Genomic DNA, 18,181 nt, shown 5'->3' on the forward strand with positions numbered 1-18,181 from the left:
TGCAATCAAATAAGATACGTGTCTGTTTAAAGTGAGATCACTCTCTTCCCCTTTTTAATACCTATCTATCAACAGCTACAGTTTATTCCCAAGAACAGACTATCGTATTAATACAACTTATAGATGTTCTAAGATGTTTTCCATCTTTCACTGCTTGTTCTAAATATTTTAGTAAACATAAAGTGGATTTCTTCCAGTCATCCTCCCTTAGAACGAGGCAGATGATAAAAACTGTAGTTTCCCCACAACAAACATACCTTTTTATGGCTTATTGGGAATCGAGCAAAATACATCAATTAGATGATCATGTGGAGCTGCTTCTTGTTTATGGGGTAATAACTCCAGGCAGACAGAAACAAACTCTCTGGGTATATGGCTGGAGTGTTTATTAGCTAAAGATGTGTTTATATGAGGCTTAACAGGAAGCATCATCAATTTATTATTAACGCTAGATAAAGGTCAGCTCTAATAAATGATGTATACATCTAAAATGGGTGCCAGATTTAGGGACCTGCCTAAATAAATTCTAAGATGCTCAACCAACAGTTTCACGTTGCTGTTAGAACTCAATGGCCTGGCCACGCAGGTGCCTTGGGCCCATTCAAGCTCTGGTGGCTTTTTTGTGCCTTTTAGGAGGATTTTTGTATTTCAGATATCCGTATCTCCTCTGCAGAACACTCCAATCCTCCTCCTGCTATGTCTCCCCTTCCATGAAGGCTCCACAGCCAGGACAGCGAAACAGGAGGCAGAAAATTGGCCGCTGGCGCAGTGCATTGCCCCGAGCCATCCCTGCCTCTCGTCTCTATTTTTTTCCCATCATTCGGAGACGAACTTCATGGGGGAAATATGAAAGAAACAAATTAGAATTGCCTCGCTGGTGTGACAGCGAGGAGAGCTCCGAGCTGGAGGAGCTGAATGGAATGATAAATCCCATCACTTAAACCGCGTAATGAATTTTCGTGGAGATTTGTCTCAGTTTAAAGAGAGGGGGGAAAAGTATGAAATTCTCCTCCGATTTTGCAGAAGGGTTGCAGGCTGCTCTGACTGAAATGTGTAAATCTGAAGAATTTGTGCTTGCAGTGCATCCGGATAGGTTCCCCATCGTTAACAGTCCCGGGTGCAATTTTCAATGAGATGCCAATTCACCTTTGCCTCTCCTGGTGTTCGGTCTAATAACATTATTTTGTTCAAGGAGCCTGTGAGACACGTTTCAAGAGTAATTCTGCAGCTAAATATAGAAAAGAGGATTTTTTTTTGCATTACAACAAAACACTTTAGTGCTGTAAGGACTTCGGTGAAGGGGTTGGAAAATCCTTTGCCATTGATTTGTTGCGTGACCTTGGATAAACCTCTGTCCTTATATCTCCTCCTCCTCTCTGATCTTCTGATGTATTCAGGTTTCAAGGCCTTCAGGGCAGGAGCCAGCTTTTGTTGTGTCCTCTGTAACACGCAACACCTCATGTGCCAGGCTTATCCAGGTCCATTACAGACCAACAGGTAGATTTGGATATACCTTATTTTTATGACATGTAACATAGCTATAGATGTCCAACTTTAGTGGAGATACCATGAATTAGACCCCAATTGCTGCTGTAATGTTGGATTTTCCATAAGAATCCAACCCCTAGCAGAAGGACAAATGCAGAGAAGCACCATCTGAGCTTCCAGCAGCTCACACCTTCATTTCCACATCAGAATAATAAGCCACACCATTATTATTATTATTTTCATGAGAATCCCAGAGAAAGAGCCCTACAAGTTTCCTCTTGTTGGAATGGAACTCTGTGCATGAACAAGCCTACAAATATGTGCTAGGAAAAATCTGTAATAACTGATATTCCCTCAGGTAACAGACAAATGCTCCTCTTCGTTCAGACAATGTTTTTCTTGCTTTACTGCTGTTTTTACCCAGAAGTGGGAGTTGGCTGTCCTGGCTGTAGCAAACCAGCAGATTTTAAAGGAATCCTGAGGATTATCTTCAAAAAACAACATTTTCATTAAAAAAAAAAAAAGGGGGGGGGGGGTAGAAAGAAAAGAAAAAGAAAAAAAGATTCATTCAAATTTCTGCACACCCCCTCAGACTGCTGACAGGACAGCAAATGGCCAAGTCTCACCAAGGGGAGTTTTGAGGAATACTCAGGGAGCATCGCTTCCAGCTCCTGGATGCAGAGGAACTCGCAGTAGGTCAGCCCTAAGGACACACTCCCATCCCCTCTCCTGGTCTCAAGAACACTGTGTGTTCCCAAAGATACCCCAGAGCAGCTCCCAACAGCAGCCATCTTCCCTCTATCCCCATTCACAGCGAAGATTCAAACATTCCAAGCCCATCCATCCAGTCCAACGGCGGACAATTAGGGATTTGTGGCACGAGGTACATTAGTTACATTGATTTGGCTTTGCAGCTCCAGCCGAGCTACCTTTAGCTTCATGCAGTACATTAATGGGAGCAATGGGCATGACAACTCCTACACACAAAGGCACCAGGCCACTTACAGCTGGTAAATGAACCTTGGAACTTACATAAAGCAGAAGGTAATGAAGAGTAATAGAAGTTTTAAGCAATTCATTTTTCTCTCTCGTTCTCCTTCCCACCTTCTCCTTTTCCCATTTTCCTTCACCCCTTCCTTCCAAGTGCAAAGCCAAGCAGCCGGGTCTCGCTCAATGCATGTCCCAAGGGGACAATGTCCTGGTTGCTATTGCTGCTGCACCACTTCTCCCAGCCTCAAAGCGCTGCAAAATACTGGAGGAAAAAAAAAAAAAAAAGAAAAAAGTGGGAAGTGCTTATTTTAGTTGAAACTAAATTCAGAATACTCTGGAATTCATGAATTTGAGAATTAGAACAACAAAGTCAATTGTCTTATTTTTCTTTCTCTGTTTTTCCCTGGCAGGGCAATGTAAATGGGACTTCACCCCATCTCCACCTTCTAATTTGAGATTGTGGCTTGACAACAGTAGGAACTGCTCACGAGACAGCCCAGGGATGTGTGTAAGTATGTGTCTGTCCATCTGTACTCCATTTCTGTTGCTTGGTTTGAACTAGTGAATATGGGCATGAGGTTTCCAGGATGAAGGATCTGCTGCAAGGTTCTGTGTGGGTGAGGTCTGTGAAGGGTAAATTAATTCTGTCATTCAGCTGCCAGTAATGGCTTACAACTGTGTGACGTTAGGGCAGCTATTCTGCTCCTCAGCCTCAACAAGACTTCATGCAGCGAATACAACGATTTCTGCTTTGGCTTTGCTTGATGCACTGATGAGCTGAGACTGAGGGTGTAGTTGCCTCCCATCCAAAAACCTAAAAACCTTTCCCCAAGGAAAAGGAAGAAGTGTCTGCAGTGCAATGTCTCAGCTGAGTGGAAATGGGAAGATTGAAAGCCAAAGAAACAATTCAGCAAATCCCCTCAAAAATACAAATTTAATTTGTTACTATTTCCTGAACCTGGAACCTCCTGATGTGAAAAGCCAGAATGAAGAAAACATTCTATGGCACGTATGGATTGGAAGTCTTGAATTTTCACTCTTGATTTAGAGACAATGTAGAAAGCAAAACCATTCCAGCAGCCCCATCCCTGCTCAGGAGTGCATTCTCACCCAACTGCTGTGGCACTGCTGAGGGTTGGCAGCTCCTCTGGGCCACGCTCTGATGGGATCCCAAGCAGAACATCATCCCATTTCCTTCTGCAAAATGGAAACTGCTGTTCTGTGTGGATTAAGCTGTGAAGCATGAGGGTGGATTGTTGTGAATACAGCTGAAATTTACTCTCCTACCCAGGAAACAGGAGGGCATGGCACAAAGTAGTGCTCTGCAAATTACACTTTCCTTTATTTGAGCTCTAGATTATGGAACTGAAATTAAATTTAAATTCTTTGCAGAAAGGTAATTTTTCCTAATCACTCACACTGCTGCACAGATCTCTACAACTTGATTACATTCTAATTAGATTAATTGGATGGAGAATAATTTCTTTCTCCAAGAAGATCAACTACAATAGACAAGCAATTCTATAGATTCTGCAGGGGAAAAAGAAGGACAAAAAAACCAGCCCTCATTCAAAGCTTTAAAACCAAAGCATAAAATACGCAGTAATTATTAAAGAGTTTATGAGTGTATATGGATGAGCTTGGGTATTTTTTCCCCCTTTTCTCCTCTTTCATCATTTTCCCTCATGCTCTCCCCCTTTTTCTCCTGCCTATAAAATGAGACGAGGAATTCCAATTCCTTCATTGATTTTTGAGATAAAAATTTAAGAAACTCACGTAACAAAAGGTTGCACTCCTGCATTCTGCATACAAAATGGATTGCCTTTGTTACAGGGGCAGAAAATATTGAACTGTATGATGCTGTGAGGTCTCTGGCCTGAATACTAATAGTTGTTACTTACCAGAAATGAACACAAGCCTACGAGGTTCAGCATCTTAGCTTGGCTTTGGCATCTCAATTAAAACAGTGAGTTTTTAAGGCTTGGGGCTCCAAAAGGGATCTGGGACTCCATTTCCCTGCCTGTCCCAGTATCTCTGGATGCATCTGGTTGGGATGGGTAGCACATATAATGAAGAAATGCTGTACTATGGGGACAGTGAGACCCTGGCACTGCTGCCCAGGGAAGTGTGGGTGCCCCATCCCTGGAGGTGCTCAAGGCCAGCTTGGATGGGGCTTTGGGAGGCCGGTCTATGGGAGGTGTCCGTGCAAACAGCAAGGGAACTAAGTGGTATTTAGAGGCCTCTTCCAACCCAAACCATGATACCCTGTGACCTTTGGAGCTATGAATTCATCCTTGCATGGAAAGCATGGTCATTGAGCAACACGGCCCTTGCCAGCAATACGCTTAGCATGGATGGGAAATCCTGGGCTGAAACGTGAATGATGGCAGCTGGGGCTGCATGCAAACTCACTGCTGAAGCTCCTGATGCCTCTCAGCACTGTGGTGAGCAGTGTCAGTGCCTGTTAACTTCTGGCACGGATGCGGCAGCACCTCAATTGCTCTCTGCTGACTCTTCAAAATCCATCTGTGATTAGAACAGAAAAGAAATTTTGCCACTTGACCTTCAGGATGCCCAATCGGGTTAATTATAAGGGAGCAAAAGGGACCAGATATGTTCTGGTAACTCTCAGGTCAATGCTACTCTTTCCCAACTGGCCTACAAGACTGCTGAGGAAACACACCTTCCTGCTGCTCAAGGAAGGAGCAAATTGTACCTGTCTGAAGCTGCATTTAGGATCATCACTGCTAAATGATACAGCGTGGATCCTTCTTCCTTTTAACTTGCAGCCATTTGTTTCGCTGTGAGACAGGCAACAGATTTATGCTTCACTAGTTCAGCGGCTCTGCAAGGTTTTGGGCTGCTTTGTACTGAATGCTAAGTGAGCTCTGGAGTTTGAAATATGAAAAGTATTTGGATAAGGCAGATAGGCCACCTTGAAGACATAATCCACAGGAATAATGACAGGGCCACGCAAAGCCAAAGCAAGTACTTAAATTAATAGCAAGAGATCTATTAAAGGGATTAGCCACATGTTGTAACACTTACAATGCTTTATCTCATGGTGGTTATGGCAGGAACTATATATTACCCCAAAACAAATGGCTAGGGGATGATTTATAGGTTAGAGAGGGTGGAAAGAAGCTTCGCAGACTTGAATTTCCAAACCCTGAGCTTTGGCTGGGGGTGAGACAGTGGCTGGGCCCTCAAGGGACACCTCTATTTGGGATCGAGATGTGCTGGAGGTTGCAATACCAGAGCCATCCTGGAGCTCCTGCCCTGTGCATCTGCCTCAGTGTGGCACAGGGCTGGGACTGCTCCAAAGGGGCTCCCCAAACCCATGCAATATTGTCAATACTATGCAATAACCACGGATACAAGCGCTGCCTTTATTTTCAAAGGGGAAGCTGTGGTTTCAAGTGCCCTCCTTTTTCAGGGAGAAATCTTTGGGGGAAGCTCACTGCCCTCCATACCCACAGCATCCCTGTGCTGGGCAGAGCTGCATCTCCACGGCTCATCTGCGTGGACTGTTGAAACACTGTGAGACACTCCTGGAAAGGTAAAGCCCTGACATTTTGTCTGCACTAGGTGGACAGCTGGAGTGCATATAAGAGCATATATCTCTATATCTACGAACGTTAAAATGGCAGATTTGAGCTGTCAGAGGTCTGAGCGCTGGGCTTTACAACTTCACCTTTTTTGACAGAGCTCTCTGCGTGCCATTTGTAAGATTTAAAAAAAATAATGCAGAAGATGTAAAACCTATTGCCAGAACCACAGGGAAAGGATGGAGCTTGCTCCTGCACCCCCGGGCCTGCAATATTTAACTGGATTCCTCTCCAAACCTGGTTCAGGGTGATAACAGCAAAGCTCCCCTGGACTGCTGTGAGTGGAAAAGCCACCTTCTAATCCTCAGTGTCTCACTGGCACATAGCAAATCCTGGGATGCTCACACACCCCTGAGCCTCTTGATTCATGATGCAGCCCAAGCAGGTCTTTTACATTTCTTGACTTTGTTAACTAGTTTTAAGAGAGAGTAAAGAAAGGGAGAATGAGAATTAGTCATTTCTTTTACAATATGCCCCTAAAAGGGGCCTCGTAAAATATGAATTCCACCGAATGTGCTTGTTTCTAAATTCAGAACATGTGTCCAAATGAATTTGTAGCTCAAGAGATGAAGGACAAGCTGCCTGGGATAAGAGCCCTACAGCAAAGCATTCCCCTCTCCCCGTTCTGCTGTGTCCCCAACATGGGCTGCCCTTCACCAGCAGCTCCCAGCATCTGCTTCAGCCAATAGATATACCCAGTAGATGTGCACATGGGAAGGCACTGATGTTCCAGTCCTCATGTTTCCATAGGGCCCAGCTCCCAGCCTTGCCATACCCCCCTCCAGCTGCATGAAATGATCTTCCAACACGAGACAAACCATTTTCCTGCCCTGCCAAAGCGACAGAGCTCCTTCCCCAGCCACACTGGGGTGGGAAGAGTGGCTCCCAGGCATCGCTGCAATGGGAAAGCTGGAGGGGAAATTGCTTTTGATCTCTGCAAATAATTTGCCTGGCAATCCAAGGGAAGTTTCGTTTCACTTTCTGCCGTGTTCACTTTATGTTCGTAATAATTAATTTCACAACAATCAGCTCAAACGTTGTGAAATGTGGAATCGTTTTAAACCAGAAATTTTGCAGATATCAAGGCTGGAACACAAAGATGAAAGCATCCTGGGGGCAGGCAGAAGAGCGGGGCTGGAATTTAGCCTCCTCACTGCAAGATTTCACTTTTACCAAATAGATATTTGGTAATAAAATATCTCTTCCTCCTTGTGCTGAGGAACTTATTGGCCCCCAGGTCAATATTTTCGTATTTTCCCCTCCTCCTCCTTTAATTTTGCTGGTATAAGGTGTGATTTAGTATTGCTGGAGCCCTTTCCAGGACAGTTTCTCTTTGGGAGGGGAAGGGTGTAGCAGGGAGGGGAGAGCTGCAGAGCAATGGGGAATGCTTGCAGCAATGCATTGAATGCCACCAGAAATGATGATGTACAGTGATAGAGATGGGAGCAGGGTGTTCAATCAGAGCCACACCAAAGTGCTACAGAACCAAACCTTCAATCTTTCCTGGAAAAATGGTCCAGAGGAGGGCTGTGTGTAACCAGCAATGTGTACACCCGTGCCATGCAAATGGATGTGACCCCACAGTGCTGGAGGAGATATGGATTTTTACTCTGAAGAGCTCTGATCTTTTGGGCTGGGGTCCCTTGTGTATCTTGGTTGCAGGCACACTGCTCTCAGCTCGCCGTGATGATTAACCTGGTGTTTAATTGGGGACAGTGCCTGAGTGTTTGCTAGCTTTCAGGCTCTGCTACTCTCTACAGGAAAAACAAGGAGCAACACAAGTAATTTTATGGGTAATGAAAAGGGTCAAACACATTTGCACTCTGATGAGAGAAGCTGTAGTAAATCCTTAACTGGGAGCCGGGTGGATCAGAGCTTCCGAGCATAGAAAGGCAGAGAAAAAATTAGGAGAGGAGATGGGCTGCTCAGTCAGATTGGGAGGATAGATAGATGGATAGATTAAATAAAGATCTACTTACCCATCCATCTATCTATCCTCAGTCTTCATCTAGGAGAGCTCGCTCCCAATGATGGGAAATGTATCAGGGCTTAAGAAGAGAGACGGATAGGTGGAAGAACAGATGGATGGCTGGAGAGCTTCCCTGCGATCCATCTCCATCCACCATTACACCTAAATCTTTATCTAATCTAGTCCGTAAAAGTAGATAAATAGCTGGAATCCTACGTGCAGAGTCAGAGAAAGGATTTAAGATAGTTTGGAGAGAGAGAGGGATGTTATATTTACCCCAAAAAGGAGCATGTGGAGGATGATAAGGAGAGAGGACATGGTGATTCTGCAATTATTATTATTATTTTTTTTTACTTGTTATTTTGCTTTGTGAGCTGCTGATTTCCCCTTTCCTTTCCTATGGCCTGAGCAAAGGATCATTCAACAGAAAGACATTGAAAAAGTCAGCGTTGGCTTTTTCTCTCTGCAAATAACACCATGTTTCAGAGCGGCTGAAATTGCAACATGAATCAAAGCAGACAGCTGGAGTCTACGCATGCAGCCTGCAGCCTTCATGCACTGAAGGGCCTGCCCTGTCCCCAGGATGTCTCTGGACACCCCAAGGTGACAGCCCTGGGAGTAGAGCCTGGTGAGGAGCAGCGTCCCCCAGGTGACACCCCAAAGGCATTTGCTCATCCCATGGGCATCTATGAGAAGAGCAGCTGATGGACCAACTTCTTGAAGGTGGGAAATCTCTTGGGAGCAGTAATTGATGATAACTCCCCATTTGGAGCACATGGTGAGTCCCAGAGCCATGCTCACAGCAAGCACCCTGAGCCTTCTCTACAGGAGTGGTGTTGCTCCCTGTCCATCAGCACTAAGGCTGCAGCAGATTTGCTATTTTAACACAGCATTGCATCCTGGCTCCATGTGCCAAAATCAATAAAGGGATCATGAATGATATTTCAATAATAACGATCACGAGAACAAATATAGCCATGTGCTGGGTGCTGTGCTCAAATGCAAGAGCACAGTCCCTCTGTTGTATTTAAAGATCCTGACCCTGGCTGGTTAGATACCAGGAAATCTGCTTATTGATTTAATGACCTTTGGCTGAAGTTGTGAGCAGAGAGGAGGCAGAGGCGGATAGAATAGAATCACAGAAACATCAGATTACTGAGGTTGGAAAAGACCTCTATGATCACCAAGTCTGACCAACCCATCTCACCATGCCCATCCCTCAGTGCCACATCTCCATGGTTCCGGAACACCTCCAGGGATGATGACCCCACCACTTCCCTGTTTTAATTACTTAGTAGTCTTTTCCAACCTTAACAACTCTATGATTATGATCACTTCTTCTAGAAGAAACCCTTCCCAATATCCAAAGTGGAGAGCAGGGATGCAGCTTGCTTGGCTGGGTTTGTTTCATTCTACCTTTTTAGCCTCTTTCTCTTTGTATTCCAGTGCCAAGCTTGCCCATCCCTAGGGATAAGAACTCCTTATAGCCCCACACTCCTCACATGGGCAGGTACATCAGCACAGCCACAGATTGTGGTGCTCCCACCGCACAGCCACCCTGCAGGAGGGTCTTTGGGTGTCCTCCATCACCCACAGCTATTTCCACCTGTGGGGCTGTCTGTGGATAGCTCACCCCTAGGTCCGTGGGGCAGCCCTGGCCAGAGCCAAAAGCATTCCCTGGTGAGATGCAGCCCCATGATGAACCAGCTTCTCGGCATGGCTGAGAATCAACAGGGAGCCAAGCAGGTGGAGGATTTTAATACCTATCCCTCTCTAACTGCTATGGAAAGGGAAAGTTCATTGGTTGTCGATATTATCCTGCTGTGATAAAAGCTTAAGAAGCTGCTTTGCAGATGCCCACTGTGAGGAGCACGCTATAAATGTTTCCAGCGTGAAGTGATACATCACAGCTCATGGATGTTCCCACTGAGAAAGACCCCAGCTCCAGCTTCTTCCAGGGACGCATTTAGGAAATGCAATCTACCACTGACAGCATAATCATATTGTTTTCCCAGGTACCAAACTGGCCACTGGTGAATTAATACTTGGGAGCACTTTGCTCTTCATCTGTCACTCTCCAAATTTATGGGTTTTCTTCTTCTTCTTTTTTTTTTTTTTTTCACTAAGGGTTACTATTACCATCTCCACTCTGCCAGGAGGGAAACTGAGGCTGGGAATGTCACCCATGACTGCTGTGCTTGTGGATGTCTCCTTGGAATCACATCAGTTCATTACAGGCACAGCTTTCCTTTGGCCATCAGTGTCCATCTGCTCAGATGTTCCAGAGCTGCATCATGAAAGCTCAGGAAATTTATTTATTTCAACCCATTTAAAGTGATTTCACTAATGTATTCCACAGAGTGGGTTTAGCGTGTGAGCTCTTTACTAAAATCATTACTGTATTAATGAGACCTAACCTAAAGCCACTGAACATGACTTTAAAGGAATATCTCAAAGCGGCAGCTGAGATGGATGGGAGCAGACAGAACGTGTTTGTAAAGTTATATTTAGCCAAATCAAACTGGAACTTATTAAATACAGCAAAATAATTCACTGAATAATTCACTCCAGTCGAACGCGAAGGATTTGGAGAACCTTGGGTTGTTTGATTGAAAAACGGGTTATTGATGCTCCTGTGCATGTGACAGAGCAGAAATAGGAGTGGGAGGTGGAGAGCTGTCACCTCGGTGTGAAGGGCCTTCTGTGGAGAAAGGTCCATCAGATGCAAAGGTTGGCAAAGCATGGATGGAATTCAGGCTCATGCTTTGCTTTGGGAGGGAAATGAACAGCAACCCCTGGCTGGGGAGTATGGGGATGTGTGAGAACACCTGGGAGCAGCGAAGGGTAAGAGCAGAAATGGCTCCTCTTTGCATAGACCCAAGCAGGGCATGCACCTACTCTTAAAGTAAGTAAAACCTCATTCCCCTTTTGTGCAAACTTCAGGCCACACCTCAGACCTGGTCCCAACCATTCAGCCATCCCTACAGCATCGAAGAGGAGCAGCTTTGCTTCACGTATGAGAAAACCCCGGCACAGACACCATGGCAGCTCAGCCATGTATCCCCTCTGCACCCCCTCCTCCTTTAACCCCATTCATGCCAGCATGCTCTGCTCAGGAATCTCCCAGCAAAAGGAAAAGTTTTAAACAAAATACAATTTTACAGTTCATTTCAGTTAATCACAGAGTCTATGTTCTGAAATGATCTTCTCGGCATTGCCTATGGAGAGAAGCAATGGCTGATTGGCATTCCATTACTAAACAGCTAAGCCATTCATAATGCAAAAAAACAGACTTGATGGAAAGATTTGATTCAGTTTTCAAGCTAGACTAATTCAAAACCCAGTGCTCTATAAATCAGAGCAAATGTTCTTTATAAAAAAAATATAGCCGAGCCTGTGTGCAGTATCAGATCTATGATTTATGCCTGTATCCCATTAAACTGAAGGACAAGCGAGGGGAGCACAGGGCTGCCACTGCATGCCAGCTCCCTGCCTGCCCCGCAATAAACACTTTCAGTGACTGCAGAAACAGTGTGATGTCTGAGGGATGTTTGGGGGCTGTTTTCCAGGGGCACAGCAAAGCTCCCTGGTGGGCTATGGAGCCTGCGGGAGGGCAAGGAATGCCTTGGAGCAGCAGGACTGTGCTGAAGCCCTCAGTTTTTCCTTTTCTGCTGTACCACCTCGTGTCCTGCAGAGTCCTTCCTGCAGAGATACCACTGTTGCTCAGCCTGCAGGTACCACGGGTGGGATGTCTCCTATGAGCATCACAGCATACAACAGTTCCCCTACACTGCTTTCAGGGTACAGCAGAAGGAAGCGGTCCAGGAAACATCCCACACGTGCTTCCTTCCTGTTAAACCTTTCCACCCAGTGCCAGCTTCAGCACTGTGCATCATTTTGATGCATGGAGCAGTGCTGTGTTCCTCACCGAGCCCTGGGTGTGGGTGTTCTTCCATCTCTCCGTGCATCTCCTGCTCTTGTTTGCTTTCTCTACAGCTCACATGGTACCGAGTGGGGCTGGGGGCTGTTAACATCTGTTGGCACTCCAGAGCTCGTGGGGAAAAGGATGCCATCTTTCAGGGACTGCTGCTGACATTTTAAAAGCCGTGTCTGAAATCCCCAAACAATTAAGATCAAGGTTTTCACATTCCTCCCTATCCAAGGCATTACACAGGCAAGGCACCAGCTGAGAAGTACGTGGTGATAGGAAAAGCTACGATTAATGAATAATGGAGCACTGGCAATATGTAACTTCCAGGCGGAGCCATCATAATTCAATCCAAGCAGCAATATCGGGCCCTTTCCTTGGAGGAGTCTAAGCAGCGGTTAAATATTAAATAAAAAAAAGATGGCATTTTATTTTCCTTTGGCAATTCTGCATCTGCATTCAAACCAGCATGGGTAGGAAGTGCTGCCTCAAGGGGGGAGGAGATCAGATGCAAATCCAACTGCCCCCAGCCTGGGCTATAAAACTGTTCAGTGGGGGAAGGAGAAAACCAGATTTGTGATGTTTGGGTGGAAAGAAGAGGTGTGCAGTGCTCTCTGCAGTGATTTTTTTCCACCTGGATTTATGCCCTTTGTCTTTCTATCATCATTCAAATTGCTGGGGTTGCTCTGGGGAAAAGCTTCAAATTTTTCTGGCTGGATTTGCGTGAGTGTGGAGGTGCATTCTTTCAAACATCCCTGTAAGTCACAGTCTGCTCAGGCATCTCAAGCTGAAGCAGATGGGAGAACTGAGTGCAGCAGGTCCCCTCGTGCCCTTGTGCTGCTATTCCCTACCCTCAGCTCTGTGCATTGCCATCTCCCTCACCTTGCACCAGGTCTGGGTCAGCTCCATCCCCATGTCTTTGCCCTGTGAGCACAGACCTCACAGCAGCCTCTGTGCACCTGCACCTCACTGACTCCTCATTTCTCTGCAGATCTTCTGCCATTCCTTCTTCCTCTCCTCTTGCAGTTTGAGCTGAATGCTTTCATTAATTCCTCCAAGTTCTCTCCACATCACTGCTTTTCCTAATGACTTCATCCAGAACCTACTGACATCTGTTATTTAGCTTTCCTGATTCCTTCCAGGCACATTTTGCATGTGAGCATCCCCAGCCCAACCACACTAGTGCTGCCCAGATCAGCTCTCAAGGTGAAATCTCACCTCATCTGCTGCTCTCCTTGCATTAATATTTATTAAATACATTGTGGTGGCTCCTCCATCACTGACCATTCTTTGCCTCTGTGGTAAGTGCTGTACAAAAAATGTACAGAAACTGTGGTTTCTGCAAGGAGCTATGTGAAAAGGGAGCAAATGGGGAGGATGAATCACAGAGTCACAGAATCACTGAGGTTGGAAAAGGACCAAGTCCAACCCCAACCTACCCCACCATGCCCACTGACCGCATCCCTCAGTGCCACATCTCCATGGTCACTGAACACCTCCAGGAGCAGGGGTTCCACCACTCCCTGGGCAGATGTGTCAATGCATCATCATTTCTTCTTTCTGAGAAGAAATATTTCCTTATATCCAACCTGATATCCTTATATCCCTCCTCTGGTGCAATGTGAGCCCATCACCTCTCATCCTAAGGAAGATTTAGGGTGAATTGGTTGGATCTGGTGGGCTGTGGGTGCAGGATACTTATATCCAGCCCCTCTTTATAAGCCTTACTCTGCAAAAGTTTGGCAGATATAAATGGATGGGATTCATTCTTGTCTGTATTTTTTTTTTTTTTCATCTGGAAGAGCAAATCTTCCATGTCTTGTCCTAATGGCACCAAAAGGCGCTTCCTAAGAGAAGTGCATGAGCAGCTGAGAGCATTCCCAGCATGGGAAACGAAGGCACAGTTTATGCTTAATCTGTTCTACTGAGAGCTGTGCCCAGGGCTGGGGATACCCAGCAGGGCTTGGGACAGGCTGCAGGAAAAGGCTCCCAGTGGTCCCCAGGTGTGTCCCCATCACTGTGTCCTTGTGACAACTGCCATAAGATGATGCAGGGAGTGGGGAGTTGCTGTGTTCCAGACCACGCTGCAGGCCAGGGTTGGAGGAGAGTGAAGAGAAGTTTTGATTCCTGCACAGCTTTCAGGCATCACCAGCCCCACGGTGAGAACAGCTGAGCAGCGCCTGCCGAAATCTCCGCTGCTCTCTTCAGCACCAGAGGGTCTCATTTCAGTGCTGAAGTCCCTTATAATAATGGAACTGATTCATCAGATAAGGGAGATGAACAGGAAAAGGGAAGAGATCCGTATCTTAAATTCTGCTTGGCTGTGGTGCTTTATTCATGAGACAACACTGCCTCCGCGAGCGGCCTCGGCACAGCCAGAACTGCTGATGAAAAGTTACAAACCGGAGGCATTGCAGTGGAAGGACTCAGAGAAACAGCAGCACAGCTAAGCAAATAGCTCCGTGCATTTTGCAAAGGCCTCATCAACCCCCACGGCAAGCGGGCGAGACAATGCAGCACGCAAAACACACACAGTTAATCTGCAGCTCAGGCTATTTTTCAGACTTTCCAGCAGACTTGCTCCTTGAGCTGCTTTTGTTTCCTTGCACAGTTCTTTGCCTGCACCAATGGAAGGCTCGTTAGCTTACCAGCCCCCCTGCCCCACACACAAAGGGACGATATTTTATCAATCACTTTTCCTGGGCAATAACTTTTGCTTTCAAAATCAAAGTGTTTTTTTTTCTTTCCCGCTAATAATTTAAAGTCTGGGGGTAGGGTGTAGGGAACAGAGGTGGAAAAACAGATTGTGAGGCCTTTAATGCTGCCCAGATAGGAGAACTGCTCTAAATCATTTCCAAAAAGAGAGCAAAGGTTAAGATAAGGCGCTGTGCAGTTCAAAAATATCTCAATAATTCCATTAAAGAGAGAACTGCTAAAAAGCAAGCAGCCAAAGATAAAGCCAAAATAGATTTTTCTTGAGTGTTTAACATAATTTTTGTCTCGATGGAATTACAACGAGCTCTCTTAACAAGGAGCATCCCCCTCCTTTAGGCTGTGCCTCTGCCACCTTCATGGGACTGCTGCTTGGGAAGGGGCTGCAGCCGTGAGCTTTCACTGCTGCACTGGGGTTTAAGTTTTTGATAATGGTATATATATATATGTTTGGTTTTGTAGGTTTTTTTGTTTTGTTTTGTTTTTTTTTTTCCCTATGAGATCTGCCTGTTTCCTGCAGGAAATTTCAATATTTCATTGGGAAAACAAAATCCTTGGCTTTCAGTTGACATTTGATTTGTTTTCAAGCAGAATGCTGTGCCAAAATGTTGACATTTTTCCAATGAAAACGAAAGCTTGCTTAATCTGTCTGTGAATCATTTCCCCCCTTTTTTTCTTTTCCTACCAGTTCAGGCAAGCTCCATCCTGAACCTGATTTCCTGAGACCAACAAAGGAAATAACCACTGTGCCCAAGGCTATTTAAAACTCCCTCTGTGATGCACAAGCCACAGACACTGACGAAATCACTGCAGACATCACACGCGATGTCATCGCGGCGCCAGCAGAAGAATGTGGGGGCTCTTCTCCTTGCCTTCCCTTCCCATCAGCTTCCCACCCATGTGTCCCACTGGGCTGCCGCCCTCCAGCAGCAGTAGGGCAGCTGAGGAGACCTAGTCCTGCTGACTTGCAAGGGGCTTAAATTGATAACTCCTGTGAGCAGCATGCCAACAAAGCACCTCCCTTCCCTTCCCTTCCCTTCCCTTCCCTTCCCTTCCCTTCCCTTCCCTTCCCTTCCCTTCCCTTCCCTTCCCTTCCCTTCCCTTCCCTTCCCTTCCCTTCCCTTCCCTTCCCTTCCCTTCCCTTCCCTTCTCCCTTCCCTTCCCTTCCCTTCCCTTCCCTTCCCTTCCCTTCCCTTCCCTTCCCTTCCCTTCCCTTCCCTTCCCTTCCCTTCCCTTCCCTTCCCTTCCCTTCCCTTCCCTTCCCTTCTAGTGGAGCATCATTAACTTATTTCCTTGCAGTATCCACCTGCCCTACCCACCAGGACAACCCATATCCATCCAAAGTACATCCAGCTCCATTCCTTGCTCCAGCAGGGTTTCATCCACCAACACTTTGGGAACACTGTGAGGATGAGCACATCTTGGACAGGACGGGGACTGCAGCTAGGAGCCTGCCCTGTGTTTTTGGGCAGCTCTATGAGAATGAGACCCCTAAATCATCTAAGATAGATTCCAAGCAGCATGAGAGGTATCTCAGTACAGCGCAGCTGCAGAGAGGCTCCGTGTTATGGCAATGCTTATGTCGTACCGAGAATCTCAATTCCAACCACACTCTGTTTGGCTCTGGCTGTAGGAATCATAACACATTAAATTGAGCTTTTAAAAAGTGTTTAAAGCAAGCATCTGAAAGTACTTTGCAAACAAACACGAAGGTCTTAAGCTGCACAGCAACTAGGTGAAGCACAGGTATATTTGTCTTCTAATTAGGGATTCAGAGAAGTGGGAGCATAGCCAATAGGACTGCTTCAGCATGACATTAACTGAATGTTTAAACCCCAACCTAATTTTTTGAGTCCGTTGGCCTTGGTGAGGAATAAGACCATGCTTCCCTTCCCTTCCCTTCCCTTCCCTTCCCTTCCCTTCCCTCCCCTCCCTCCCTCCCTCCCCCTCCCCTTCCCCTCCCTTCCCTCCCCTCCCTTCCCTTCCCTTCCCTTCCCTTCCCCTTTCCCTTCCCTTCCCTTCCCTTCCCTTCCCTTCCCTTCCCTTCCCTTCCTTCCCTTCCCTTCCCTTCCCTTCCCTTCCCCTCCCTTCCCTTCCCCTCCCTTCCCCTTCCCTTCCTTCCCTTCCCTTCCCTTCCCTTCCCTTCCCTTCCCTTCCCTTCCCTTCCCTTCCCTTCCCTTCCCTTCCCTTCCCTTCCCTTCCCTTCCCTTCCCTTCCCTTCCCTTCCCTTCCCTTCCCTCCCTTCCCTCCCTCCCTCCCCTCCCTCCCCTTCCCTTCCCTTCCCCTTCCCTTCCCCTTCCCCTCCCTTCCCTTCCCCTCCCTTCCCTTCCCTTCCCTTCCCTTCCCTTCCTTCCCTTCCCTTCCCTTCCCTTCCCTTCCCTTCCCTTCCCTTCCCTTCCCTTCCCTTCCTTCCCTTCCCTTCCCTTCCTTCCCTTCCCTTCCCTTCCCTTCCCTTCCCTTCCCTTCCCTTCCCTTCCCTTCCCTTCCCTTCCCTTCCCTTCCCTTCCCTTCCCTCCCTTCCCTTCCCTCCTCCCCTTCCCTTCCCTTCCCTTCCCTTCCCTTCCCTTCCCTTCCCTTCCCTTCCCTTCCCTTCCCTTCCCTTCCTTCCTCCCAGTGGAGCATCATTAACTTATTTCCTTGCAGTATCCACCTGCCCTACCCACCAGGACAACCCGTATCCATCCAAAGTACAATCAGCTCCATTCCTTGCTCCAGCAGGGTTTCATCCACCAACACTTTGGGAACACTGTGAGGATGAGCACATCTCGGACAGGACGGGGACTGCAGCTAGGAGCCTGCCCTGTGTTTTTGGGCAGCTCTATGAGAATGAGACCCCTAAATCATCTAAGATAGATTCCAAGCAGCATGAGAGGTATCTCAGCACAGTGCAGCTGCAGAGAGGCTCCGTGTTATGGCAATGCTTATGTGGTACCGAGAATCTCAATTCCAACCACACTCTGTTTGGCTCTGGCTGTAGGAATCATAACACATTAAATTGAGCTTTTAAAAAGTGTTTAAAGCAAGCATCTGAAAGTACTTTGCAAACAAACACGAAGGTGTTAAGCTGCACAGCAACTAGGTGAAGCAGAGGTATATTTGTCTTCTAATTAGGGATTCAGAGAAGTGGGAGCATAGGCAATAGGACTGCTTCAGCATGACATTAAGTGAATGTTTAAACCCCAACCTAATTTTTTGAGTCAGTTGGCTTTGGTGAGGAATAAGAACATGCTTAAATATGCTGAGTTATGGACTTAGGGATTTTCAGAGCTGGCTATGGGAATTAGGTACCCATTGACATACAGGGATTTAGAAAAATAATCCCTGCAGAGTGAGTTGAGGTCCATCTGAGTCCGACATTCCTGTGAACAGGATGGCATGTGCAGGGTGGTCTGGGGATGGTACTTGAGGCCCAGCACGCCCCAACAACTTGTTACTAACGGCTGTCTCCAGGGCTGTCAGACTCCTGGGGGGATGATCATGAGGGGG

General features: G+C 46.6%; 1 protein-coding gene across 8 annotated transcripts in view; it reads right to left on the minus strand.

Annotated features, from left to right (window-relative positions):
- Positions 1-363: 363 nt before the first annotated feature.
- LOC104914304 (uncharacterized) overlaps positions 364-18,181 on the minus strand; it is a 187,812-nt gene continuing 169,994 nt past the window's right edge. For all 8 annotated transcript variants that reach the window (XR_014879629.1, XR_014879628.1, XR_014879630.1 and 5 more), the window contains 2 exons: positions 4,891-5,004; positions 364-2,740 (listed from right to left, as the gene is read on the minus strand). Coding sequence is in view for 1 of the 8 variants with exons in the window: in XM_085208766.1 (XP_085064892.1) it covers positions 2,659-2,740; positions 4,891-5,004 (196 nt within the window). In the remaining 7 variants the exon portion in view is untranslated. The remainder of the gene's footprint in view (positions 2,741-4,890; positions 5,005-18,181) is intronic.

This window comes from Meleagris gallopavo, chromosome 25 (genome assembly GCF_905368555.1).
Source record: "Meleagris gallopavo chromosome 25, MGAL_WU_HG_1.1, whole genome shotgun sequence".
In the NCBI taxonomy this organism is placed as follows: domain Eukaryota; kingdom Metazoa; phylum Chordata; class Aves; order Galliformes; family Phasianidae; genus Meleagris; species Meleagris gallopavo.